A 13,291-nucleotide genomic window follows, 5' to 3' on the forward strand; every position below is an offset into this window, starting at 1 on the left:
CTACTGGCCCAGGTTCAGCTGCTTGGCTGTGCCCAGTGTGCCAGGACTTGACCCTCAGTGCTCCCTCATGGCCCTTTGCTCAGCATAATCTACTTCAAGAATGCAGCTGTTTGTCACCCAGCAGGTCTGTGTGCACACAGAGGACTCCTTTCCCCGTTGGTAGGGAGACATGGGCCTGTCTCTCTCCTGGAGGTCGATGGGACTCCAGAATTCAAAGTATTAGAAGCTGTGCTCAGCATGTGAGTTGAGATGACCCAGGGGGTGCTCAGAGGGCCAGAAGCAGATAAGTTATGGAACCTACGGCCCGAAGATCTAGGAGAGCTATGAGGCAGTGATTCAAGACGAAAAGCCTGGCGTGGAGCCTGGCGTGATAAGATGTGCTTTTCTGGAGCCAGCTTTTCTGGACTACCTCAGTTATAGGTGGACAGCCAAGCACTTTGAAAGGACCATGGATGGGCCACGGACACAGTAGTTTGGGGCTCTAATGGGGGTTTAAAGGTAGTCAGAAGGAGCCCACAATTTTAATTCATCTGATCTCTACTTTCTGTTGGTTTTTGAAATATGGGGGGTTGGCTTTAGTAACTACATAGGTTTCTCAGTTTTTGTTGAGATAGATAGGTTGCTGAAAATAACTTTTTAAAAATGTTTCTCCCACATCTACTTTTCCTATTATATTTTCTCTATTTTTTTTATATATAAGGTCTTGAGTGTTATATTTGAAGAGTTTAAATGAAGTAACTGGATTATTTTAGATGTTTAATTCTATGACTTAACATCGGATTCTATTTTAGATAAGTTTTATTCTAAGACTTAGCATTTGATGTTAATATTTAATGTTAGTATTATTATTGGGGAATGAGATACAGAGTTCTGACAAAGTTTTACTCTTCTCTCACCTGCTGTTTATAGAATTTGGGCTTAACGGGGTTGGGTCCCCTGGGGAAACATGTGGCTGTACAGCAAACATTAGTGGGAGAGACACCTGGATTTCAGTCCCTGGATTGAGTTTGAGCCATTCGTCTTTCAGCCTGTTTCTTTTTGAGGATTGAAAGTTATAAACTTGAGCTTTTCTTTGTCAGCTCAGAAAAAGCTGTAAGATAGAGGTTCTCAGTAAAGGGGTATTCTGGAAAACAGAACAGCGTCTTTTTTTTGTCACCAAGTTCAATTGATGATCCAGAAGTTTGGAAAAATTATAATGTATCATATTTGCTTTACTTTTCAGTGCAACAGAATGGAATTCGGCATTGTGCCTATGTAGCTTCCCGGAAACATCTCTACGTTGATAAAAATACAAAGGTTATTTGTCAGGGTTTCACTGGTAAGCAGGTATGTTTCAAGATTTTTTAAAAAAGATGTATGCTATAGATGCAAAACATTTTTCATGATTTTCTATGTTTTTAATACAACAAAAGTTATAATGCATGATTGTTGCAGAAAAGGAACACAGTACAGCAGTGGAGTTGTATCTTAGGAGGAAGTTCGTTATACTCAGCCTTTAAGATGAAAATTATATTTAAACTTTCCTTGAAAATTCCTCCTGGGATTATATTATGTTGGAAACCCACATGTTCTCCTTCAGCAAGTGTAACACTACTGGTTTTCCTCCAGCACTAGGACAGATCACAATTTCCTTAATTAGGCAGTAGGTAAAGTAGGCGGCTTGTGTTTAAGTCTTGTACAAAAATGATACGCAGTCAAACATAGCTCTGTAGTCAGTGTGGGGAAACGTGCCAGCCCAGAGAGGCTCCTGGGGTCTGAGACAGGCTGAGGTAGCAGCACACTGACTTCTCCCATCTTATGCTCTCTCTGTGCAATGGTCTTGGAGGAGACTAACAGGAAGAATTGCTGGAAGCGTTTTAATTTGTTCTCATTCACTTATATTTATTCTCTCTCCCTGTCCCCTGCCTACATTATAGAATTTGCATAAGTTTAAATATATCTGCACTATGACTCCATAATAAAATGCAACATAAGAATCTCCTTTCCCTCTTTCCACTATTCTTCGCTCCTGGAATTCCTTCTGTTAACAAGTTGAATGTGTCCTTCCAGATATTTTTCTTGCTCATATGTATATTTATATAATGTGCATTCTACAGAGCTTATTCTACAATACATACAATATTGTATATATATATATATATAATACATACATATCTTAAAACACATTATACAGTGTATAATATAGATCCTACAAATATCTCTATATATAAAAAGCTAAGTGACCTACCATCCATCTGACCATTTGACTGACTGACCAACTGGCCGGTACATATGACACACACTGGCAATTTAAAAATAAACATTGACTCGCGGATGTGTGATACATATAAAGCTCTCGCTGGCCCAGTTGCATGTGACGCCAGAATGTATCTGAAGACCAACTATTGGCACAACGTACCAGGGTTTTTAATCTTAAGCTGAATGCTCTTTTAAATGATATATGTAAATTTGATTTATTTGGCAAAATAATAGCTAATATTCATGCCATCGAATTTCAGAAACGCGGACTACCTCACTTCACTCTCACATTCTATTGATATTAGACAGTGAATCCAAATTATGAATGGAAGATGATATTGACCGTATAGTTAAGGCAGAAATTCCAGATGAAGACCAGTGTCCTCAACTTTTTCAAATTGTAAAATCAAATATGGTACATGGACCATGTGGAATACAAAATCCATAGTCCATGTATGGAAAATGGAAAATGTTCAAAGGGATTTTCACACTTATTTGAGTGATAGTTCCATTGATTCAATGGATGATGCCAAAAAGGAAAAATTTCCCATCGAATTTCTTAATAATATTACTCCTTCGGGAATGCTGTGTCATAAATTAAAATTGAAAGTGGGTGCAATCATCATGCTACTGAGAAATCTTAATGGTAAATGGAGTCTTTGTAATGGTACTAGATTTATTATCAAAAGATTGTGACCTAACATAATCAAAGCTGAAGTATTAACAGGATCTGCAGAAGGAGAGGTTGTTCTGATGCCAAGAATTGATTTGTCCCCATCTGACACTGGCCTTCCATTTAAATTAATTCGAAGGCAATTTCCCGTGATGCCAGCATTTGCGATGACTATTAATAACTCACAAGGACAAACTCTAGTTAGAGTAGGAATATTCCTACCTGAACTTCTTTTCGGACATGGTCATGGTCAGTTATATGTTGCTTTCTCTCGAGTTTGAAGAGTATGTGATGTTAAAGTAAAAGTTGTAAATAGTTCATCACAGGGGAAATTAGTCAAGCACTCTGAAAGTGTTTTTACTCTTAATGTGGTGTACAGGGAGATATTATAATAAGTTTAATCAATTTATCATTGTTTTTATCAATGTTGTTTTTATATCATGTTTTTGTTGTTTTTATATCATGTCTTTGTTATTATATCATGTTGTTTATTAATCAATTTATCAATCATTGTTTTTATCAATGTTTTTATATCATGTTTTTGTTATTTTTATATCGTCTTTGTTGTTTTTATATCATGTTATTGTTTATTAATCTATATATTATTTTCATATACATTTTACTAATTTTCTTTCATCTCTGACACTTCTATTATAAAGGGCAAATAGCGATATTAAAATATTTTGTATTTTAATTTTATAATACTATATTCTGTATACTATTTTGACATGTAATTTTTTGCAGTAACATAATTACTGCATGAATCTTTCTTCTAATTAATTTCCTTTCAATGTGCATGAATCCATGCACCGGGCCACTAGTATGTCTATAAAATATATTCTCAAAAGTAATTATGGGTGTCAAAGTTTCTATGTATTAAAAATGTCAACAGCTACTGTTAAGTTGCCCTTTAAAACATTTGTACAAATTTGTAGTTGCACCATAGTAGATGCACAGATTTTTCTTTAATGAGGGCATACTACCAAATCAATTAGATGATTGTGTCTTAACTCAAAGTATCCCTTTATCACTAAAGGAGAAATGACAAGATAAGAGCAGATAATGATTTTTTTTTTTGTAATTTAAATGCTATTGATTTTTCTGTAATTAAAAAAATTGTCATGCCCATGCTGCAACATTTTGGTAATCTAGAGTAGGAGTTGGCAAGCTTATTCTGTAAAGGCCCAGGTTGTTAACGTGTTAGGCTTGGTGGGCCATGCTGGCTCTGTTACAGCCACTCAGTGGCATTGTAACAGCAAAAGCCACCATAGACAATTGTCAGTGAATAGGCATAGTTGTATGTCAGTACAACTTAATTTAAGGCCAATGTCCTCAGGCCATAGTTTAGCAACCCCTGATCTAGATAGAGGATGCCACCTAAATATTAAATTTCTGTAACTTTTATTTTTAAAGTACTTAGAAATTACTTAAAATTATATGGTTCTTTTTTTTTTTTTTTTTTAGGAAAAAGAATTTGGTTTGAAGGTTGTTTTATATAAACTGTCCCTTTGCTTTTTGACTTGTTTTTGAAATAACTGGGCACAAAAATATGAATTGCAGTGGACTTTTGTTTTTTCTTTCTCTACTATCTTAAAAAAAAAAAAAGCCACTACTAACAAAAAGAAACACCTATAAAACCTTGGAATTTTCTTTATAGGTGAAACTGACTTTTTTATTCTCATAGCCATATATTTTATGAGTATCACTCCTACATTCTAAACAAAGCTGATGCTCATCTAAGAATCGAAGTACATGTTAGGTTGCATACCCTGCCAATGAAAGCCAAATGCAGTCTCTTTTTGATTATTATTAATTTTGTTAGCATATAACTAAATGTTTGATTAACCCCAATTCCCCACATATGTTTATTACATATAATTTTGTTTTCTGTTTGCTAAACTTTATATGATCTTATGACATTTAACCTCTGGCCTATTTTCTTAAGAACCATTATCCATGGTGTAAGGACTATTTGGAACTGTCTCTAATTAGGTGATAGTTTGCCCAAATATTGAAATCTAAGGTTGGTGACCTGCAATTACATTGTTTCTCCTTTAGTTAGATTTCTTGGTTAAGATTCCAATATTATAGGTAATGATGAGGTCTGAAATACAGAGCTTGTCTTCATAGGAAATCTGCATTTTGTCTTATTAGCTCTTTTTTATTTCAGAGTGGATTCCAACAGTGCAGGTTTCCAATGGAATTTCTTATACTGACTTAGATGGCTGCTAAAAATATTCCAGTTCTTAACTGTGCACTGGCTAACAATAATGGGAAAACTAAGGAAAATCAGCTTACTAACAGGAAATGTTGCTGCTGTTTAGCACTACATTAGGAATGAAAATCCAGTTTCCGTTTGTTTTTACTTGCCATTCTAATGTAGGTTAATACCTTTGCAAAATACAAGAAAAACCGCAGCAGTATATTGCTGTAAAAATTTGCAAATGTTCTCCTTTTTGTATTTTTTATTAGATCTTTTCCTTTCTTCCTGACTTCCATTCTTGTCATTTTCGTGTGTTTGTGTGTGTGTGTGTGTGTGTGTGTGTGTGTGTGTGTGTTTATGTCACTGCAGACCAGAAGGAGTCTGTATACTTCGAATAGCGCTGCTTTAAAGAGAGAGCTGTGGTTCTTTCCAAAATTCCATCACTGACTTGAGACAAGTCAATTCACTTGCTAGGGCCTAAGCTTCCTAGTTTGAAAAATGGAGTAGTTGAATTAGGAAATGTCCTAATGTTTAAGGCCCTAATTTTTAGTCTGTTAATACAGCGGTTCTCAACCTGTGGGTCGCGACCCCTTTGGCGGTCTAATGACCCTTTCACAGGGGTCGCCTAAGACCATCCTGCATATCAGATATTTACATTACGATTCATAACAGTAGCAACATTACGGTTATGAAGTAGCAACGAAAATAATTTTATGGTTGGGTCACAACATGAGGAACTGTATTTAAAGGGCCAGAAGGTTGAGAACCACTGCTTTAATAGAATCTGAGTAGTTGAGTCAGCATTTTTATATCCTTGTGGAATGACCACATAGACCCACACAGTTTTCAACAAGTCCTTAATTGAGAACCTTCTGTATGTAATGTATTGGTTTAGGTGCCATCTCACAGTGAGCAAAAAGGATCGAAATCACTGCCTTCATGGAATTTACATTTTAGTTGCAGGGGAGAGAAACACATCAACAAAATTCATGAGTAAGTTATGTGATATGTTAGGAAGTATAAATGCTATGGGAAAAATAAACCAGAGAAGGAGAAATGTGTGCAAGTTTGTGGAGTCATGGTGGTGATTGCGAAGGGGGGATTTTATATCATGTTTTCAGGGGAAGCCTGACCTCTGAGTCCAGATCTAAGTGAGATGTGAGAGTGAAGCAAGTGGATATGTAGGAGCAGTATATCGTTGGGGAGGAGGGCGTGGTACTGGCATCTGCTGAGTGGAGGCCAGGGATGCTGTGGAGGGGACCGCGAGGCTGTGAGGCCGGAATGTGCCTGGTATGTGTGGAAGCTGCAAGGCCACTGTGACAAGTGAAAGGAGCAGTGAGAACAGTAAATGAGGCAGGCAGGTAAGGGTTCTGAGGTGGGGAGGCAGGTTGGATACTGACTTGTAGGCCAGTGTACCAGTAAGAGTTTGGCTTTTCCTGTGAATGACATGGAAAACCACTGGAAGGTTTGAATAGAGGAGTGACACGATCTTCCTTGTGTTTTAACAGGATCACTGGCTGCTGTGTTGAGCATAGATTGAAAGGAAGCAAGGGCAATATTTTGTCAAGAGTTGATGGTGACTTAGACCAAGGCAGAAGCCATAGAAAGCCATAAAGATGTCAGTTTTATTTTGAAAGTAAGACAATATGCTTCACTGATGCATCTGATGTGAGATGTAAGAGAAAGGGAAGAATCAAGGATGACTTCAGTATTTTTGGTCTGAACAACTGTTAGGAGTGGAGTTGTCACTCACTGAGATGGGTAGACTGGAGGGGAGTGATCAAGAACTCAGTTTTGAGCTCTTTAAGTTAAGACACCTACTCGTTCTCCAAGTGGAGATGTTAGCTAGGCAGTTGACAGTGTGAGCATAGAATTTAAGGCAAAGGTCTGGGCTAGATATGTGTGTGGGGGGGCTGTCTGTATGTGTATGGGAGAGGGGTCACCGTATGGATATTTATTGCCATGATAAGGGAGGAGGTCACCAAGGGCACAAATTTAGATGAAAAAGAGAAGTCTAAGGAGAGAGTGAGAAGAGGGAAACCAGGGGAGGTAGAGCCCAGATGCCTAGTGAGAAAGAATGGGTCAGTGTCGGGAGGCATTTTGGTTGTCACAACTGATGGCAGTGGGGAAGTGGGTGTGTTACTGGCATCTGCCGAGTGGAGGCCAGGGATGCTGCTAAACATGATACAAAGCAGAGGACAATCTCCCATAACAAAGAATTGATGTGTCTAAAATGTCAGTAGTGTCAAGGCTGAGAAGGAAGAGTGGATGGATAGGGAAATACAGATGCTGTCTGGGCAGCTTTAAAAGGCTCACTTATGGTAGTGACCATAAATTTAAAGTGAGATCAGTTAGCATGGTTTGTTTTTTCTTCAGCTACTGTTTGGCTACAAATGTGCCATCTTAGAGTAGGTGGAGAATTGGATTTAATGAAGATTTTGATTTTGCCAGATGTGTAATTGAAGTGAGGGAGAGCCAGGGTTGCCATGTGAGTGTAATGACTGATCATGGGTCTTAAATTGAGTAAAGAGGAGTGTGAGGATACCAGGAGCTGAGGAATAGTGACAAAGAGGTGCCAAGCAAATATGAGGGTGTTTCTGACCCCCACACAAATTTGAAAACGGAATAAAAAGAGACACCCTCTCTATATTCCCTTCCCTTTTTTTTTTAACAAACAACTTTTTTGGCTTTGCAAAGTCCTATTTGCTTCATGGTTTAAAGCTGTGTAGTAAGTTGGTGAGAGTGCTGGGTATTTGCTACTGTTATCTCTGAGTAGTTCACTTGTTTGTTTTCCTTTTCCAAGCTGCTGAAGGTTGCCTTTTGGCTTGCCAGCCTGCCCCTTCTCAGAGTCCTGTGCTTTCTCCCCCTCAGGGCACCTTTCACAGCCAGCAGGCCTTGGAGTATGGCACCAAGCTCGTCGGAGGAACCACTCCAGGGAAAGGGGGCAAGACGCACCTGGGCTTACCGGTCTTTAATACTGTGAAGGAGGTAATTACTGGTACTTGGGTGTGGTGTGGCAAGACAAGAAGAGCAGGGAGGGCCTAGCCAGCATGACTCAATAGTTGAGTGTCGACCTATGAACCAGGAGGTCACAGTTCAATTCCTGGTCAGGGCGTGGTCGGGGCACATGCCTGGGTTGTGGGCTTGATCCCCAGTGTGCATGCAGGAGGCAGCCGATCAATGATTCTCTCTCGTTGATGTTTCTATTTCTTTCTCCCTTTCCCTTCCTCTCTGAAATCAATCTAATCTAATAAAAGAGAAACATGCAAATTTACGTACCTACACTATACCCACAAGCCATGCCCACCAGCCAATCAGGAGAGAATATGCAAATTAACCCAACTAAGATGGCCGGGGTCATGGAGCTGGAGTGAGCAGGAGGCTTGGGTTGTCCCTGGCAATGGAGGAAGCCAAGCTTCCCACCTGCCCTGCCGGCCCTGAGCTCTGCTCAAGGCTACAAAGTTTCAATTATAGAAGATAAATAAATCCCAGATTCCTGCTTCCAGCCTGTGGCCTGCCTAAAAATGGCCCTCAGTCCCTCACCCAGGCTGGCCAGGCACCCCAGTGGGGACCCGCCCCCGACCCTGAAAGGGCTGTGGCCAGCCCGCAAACAGCCATCATCCCCTCACCTGATCCCCTGGGGAGTGGGCCTAAGCCAGCATGTGGACATCCCCTGAGGGGTCCCAGACTGCAAGAGGGCACAGGCCGGGATGAGGGACCCCCCCGAGTGCACAAATTTTTGTGCACTGGGCCTCTAGTAAATATGTGTGTTAGTATATTTTAAAAAAAGAAAAGCAGGGAGGAATGAGCATCCTTTGGATACAGATCTTAATTGTGCTCCTTTTGGGAAAGTCACGTGCCATTTTAAAATCCAGTAACCTAGAGAAATTTAAGTCACAGTGAAAACCAATGGATTCACTTGAGTCACACATGTCCAGGATGTTTTCTCCACAGCCTGTGTCACTTCTGGTTACAGGCACACATCAGCTCCTAGGGGAAGAGTGCTGTGGCTCGGCTTCTGTTTGGCTTGTTACCCTTTCTTCTTCCAGGATGTTAGTAGTGCACATGCCAGCATCAGCCCTAACACTTACTGATCATGGGCCATTTGCCAGGCACTGTACTAGGTGCTTCACATACAGTGCCTCATTCAGGCCTCATTCTGAGGTAGGTGCTGTTATCCTCTCTATTTTAAAGACAAGGATATTACTCGTGCAGCGAGGTTAAGGGTCTAGTTCAAAGTCTCGCAGCTGATAAGTTGCAGGCTTAGCATGGATCAGAGTAGTGTGCTGTTCCCGTGTGAAAAACTGTTGTGTCACATTGACAAGTCAGAGTTATAATCTCTTCCCCAAATTGCTGATCCTATATAATAAACCCTTACATGCAAATCGACTAAACGGCAGAACGACTGGTCACTATGACATGCGCTGACCACGAGGGGGCAGACACTCAATGCAGGAGCTGCCCCCTGGTGGTCAGTGCGCTCCCACAGGGGAAGTGCTGCTCAGCCAGAAGCCAGGCTCACTGCTGGCGAGCGCAGTGGTGGTTGCGAGAGCCTCTCCTACCTCCGCAGCAGCCTGGGGAGCGGGCCTAAGCCATCAGTCGGACATCCCCCAAGGGCTTCCGGACTGCAAGAGGGCACAGCAGGCCAGGCTGAGGGAACCCCCCCTGAGTGCATGAATTTTGTGTACCAGGCCTCTAGTTTCTTAATAAAATTTTAAAAATGATTTTTAAACTTCATTACAAAACGAATATGTGCTTATTGTACAAATTCAGATGATATAAAGGTTTGTAAAGTTAAATTTTTGCCTTTATAGAGAGCTAATTTAAGTCATGTGTAATTCCTTTGTATACTTACATGATTATATATAAAAATAATAGTATTTTAAAGGAAATGGGGGTGATGGGAGGTAGAAAAGGGTAAAGAGGATAAATGGTGATGGAAGGAGACTTGACCTGGGGTGGTGAACACATAGTACAATCACACAGATGATGTATTATAGAATTGTACACCTGAAAACTATAATTTTATTAACCAGTGTCACCCCCAGTAAATTCAACAAAAAAGAAAAAAATGAAATGAAATGGTAGTACAAATTCTTGAATATTTAATTAAAAATATCTAGGAAATAAACTTAGTACTTTGGAGTGATGAATTAATGATAAAAATTATATACTGCTCCTTCCTTTCTTTTAGGGCATGCTTTTAGTATTATTTTTTAAAGTACAGATTTGTAGACAATTTCTTTTCAGAACGCTAACTTCAAATTGTAAGTTAATTTGTACTTTGAATCTTAAGATATAGGAAAAAACGAAGTTATCATTCAAATTTGAATTTTTTACTTTAAATTTGAAAATAGGGTGTACTATATGTGTGTGTGCTTTAAGTGTATTGTATTTTAAAGAGTTAAAAAAGTTACAAATAATATGATCAGTGGAAGAATCATTTAAAGTTTTTGCTTTAATTTTTTTGTTTTTTCCTCCCCTTAAATTGGATGATGGCCCTAATCGGTTTGGCTCAGTGGATAGAGTGTCAGCCTGCGGACTGAAGGGTCCCAGGTTCAATTCCAGTCAAGGGCATGTACCTTGGTTGCGGGCACATCCCCAGTAGGGGGTGTGCAGGAGGCAGCTGATCGATGTTTCTCTCTCATCGATGTTTCTAACTCTCTATCCCTCTCCCTTTCTCTCTGTAAAAAATCAATAAAACATATTAAAAAAAAATTCGATTATGTCTGCCTCCAGGACAGGCAATGTTAGCTTCCTTTGCTTGTCTGGTTATTGTTGTCAGTTTCAAAATACGGGAGGAGCAGTTTTCATAATTTCTCCAGGTAGATTTGACTTTTGTCATGAGCCTTTTTTTTGCTTTCTTTTAAAGAAAATTTTTGTTGGTAAGCAATTTATTTTTTATTTATCATAATACAAATAGACATATTTGGAATATTCTGTAAGTTCTTTGACAGGTACTGTTTATTTCTCAGTTGTTCAGCTCTTACAAGGAGCTTTCCGAGTGAATAGGATGGATACCTTTTATCCAATATTACCTCCAGCTTCTGACAGTATTTGTAGCCTTAAGAGGTAGAGAACTGTAGGAAATATTTTCCATAAAATGCCTACTTGCCCATGACCTGACTTCTGGTTTCATCCTACTTTTTATTTCTTTTCTTACCCTTTCTCTGTTACCATTTTGAACAGAGTTTTTGAAAAACATATTTTTTTTAAATATATTTTATTGATTTTTTACAGAGAGGAAGGGAGAGGGATAGAGAGTTAGAAACATCGATGGGAGAGAAACATCGATCAGCCGCCTCCTGCACACCCCCTACTGGGGATGTGCCCACAACCAAGGCACATGCCCTTGACCAGAATCGAACCCGGGACCCTCCAGTCTGAATGCTGATGCTCTATCCACTAAGCCAAACCAGTCAGGGCTGAAAAACATATTTTTAACCATTGGCATCGTTTGTGGATGATCTGGAAACATCCTTTGACTCTGGAGATGTGGAGCATCACTGTCTTTTACTTCTGTCCCCTTCTAGTTGCACCTGAATGTTCTGTAGCTTTGTATTTGTATTATCCATTGTAAAATCCCATGGCACAGACTTCCAAAGGGTTTTGATTTATTTCATGACTAGGTTACCTTTGAACACGTGCAGGGAGGTGGCCTGCTGTAACTGAAAAGACTAGATGCTTTGGAATCAGATAGACATAGTTTTGAATCTTGGCTCTGCCACTTCCCAGCTATATAATCTCATGCAAGTTATTTAATATCTCTTGGCCTCAGTGTCTAAGCATGAAGAGCTGCGGTGATGCCTAATGCTTCTTTCACCCACATTCTTTTCTGTGGCCACTTACACATGCTTATTCCTAATAAACATGCAGTTAGAGTAAAAATTGTCAGCTAAAAAACACTTCACTTTTGCTGTCTCTTATATTTATCAAGTATAACATATGTATTTTTAAAATTGATTGATTTGAGAGAGAGAATATTGATTTGTTGTTCCAACTTATTTATGATTCACTGGTTGATTCTTGTATGTGGCCTGACCGGGAATTGAACCCACAATTTTGACGTATTGGGATGATGCTCTAACCAACTGGGTTAACCAGCCAGGGCAATTATACTGTATTTTTAAAAAGATGTTTGAGAGTCTAGTTCTGAGGCTGAGGGACTCAGTCCTTTTTCGCCTGAGGAGGTACAGGGTCTTTGGTACTGCATAGGTGGAACATTGTCTTATAAGCAACAGAAGTAAACATGGCCGTAGGAGTGAGGGACACAAATGCAAATCAGGCCAAGCTTTCAGGTTTACTGATAGGCCATCGCCTGAGGGATGTCTCTGACCCTTTAAATTCAGTGGCATTCCAACGGGGCAGGGAGGAAGCCAGGAGGACATACCATGTTCCTGGAGGTGTCCTTTCATGACCCCAAGACGTTATTAAATTCCTGGTACCGAGTTCATCGTTCAGTGGTTGTGACTTAACCAGTAATAAAGTGCTCTGTGCTTAACGTTTCAGGCCAAAGCACAGACAGGAGCGACAGCTTCCGTCATTTATGTCCCTCCTCCTTTCGCGGCTGCTGCCATTGACGAAGCTGTCGAGGCGGAAATGCCCTTGGTCGTGTGCATTACTGAAGGTATCCCACAGCAGGACATGGTACGGGTCAAACACAAAATACTGCGCCAGGGAAAGACAAGGCTGATCGGGCCAAACTGCCCCGGAGTCATCAATGTGAGTGTACAAAAGAAGAAGCCCGGATTTAGCCTCACAAGGCTCATTACCTTTGGATCAGTCCACGTGTACTGTGTGGATGACCTAGGAGTTACCATTTCTTTTCACTTTTCTGAAACTGTGATTTCCTTTTCTTCAGCCTGGAGAATGTAAAATTGGTATCATGCCTGGCCATATTCACAAGAAAGGAAGAATTGGTGAGTATGTTTCTTATAGATTCAGAAAAAATTCTTTGTCCTAAGCTCAGAACTTACAAAGAGAATCTGTGACTATGTAAGTTAAATTCATTTTAATTGGCAGGGGAGTTTTGTAGTGAATCAGTTCTATATCCTGAATTAAATGAGTTTGAGAAGCTGCAATGATTCTATAGAATCAATGAAGATATTTTAGGGGTATTTTAAAAGATTCTTTTCCTGCTCAGATGCCATGGATTCTTGGGTGTGTCAATAGTTAAT

The 13,291-nt window shown here is 39.8% G+C and overlaps 1 protein-coding gene across 1 annotated transcript in view; it reads left to right on the plus strand.

Moving 5' to 3' along the window:
* Positions 1-13,291, plus strand: part of SUCLG1 (succinate-CoA ligase GDP/ADP-forming subunit alpha) — a 39,956-nt gene that overhangs the window by 10,988 nt on the left and 15,677 nt on the right. Inside the window, exons 2-5 of the mRNA XM_059659289.1 lie at positions 1,223-1,326; positions 7,986-8,102; positions 12,624-12,836; positions 12,976-13,033. Coding sequence (XP_059515272.1) covers positions 1,223-1,326; positions 7,986-8,102; positions 12,624-12,836; positions 12,976-13,033 — 492 coding nt within the window. The remainder of the gene's footprint in view (positions 1-1,222; positions 1,327-7,985; positions 8,103-12,623; positions 12,837-12,975; positions 13,034-13,291) is intronic.

This window comes from Myotis daubentonii, chromosome 12, assembly GCF_963259705.1.
Source record: "Myotis daubentonii chromosome 12, mMyoDau2.1, whole genome shotgun sequence".
Taxonomy (NCBI): domain Eukaryota; kingdom Metazoa; phylum Chordata; class Mammalia; order Chiroptera; family Vespertilionidae; genus Myotis; species Myotis daubentonii.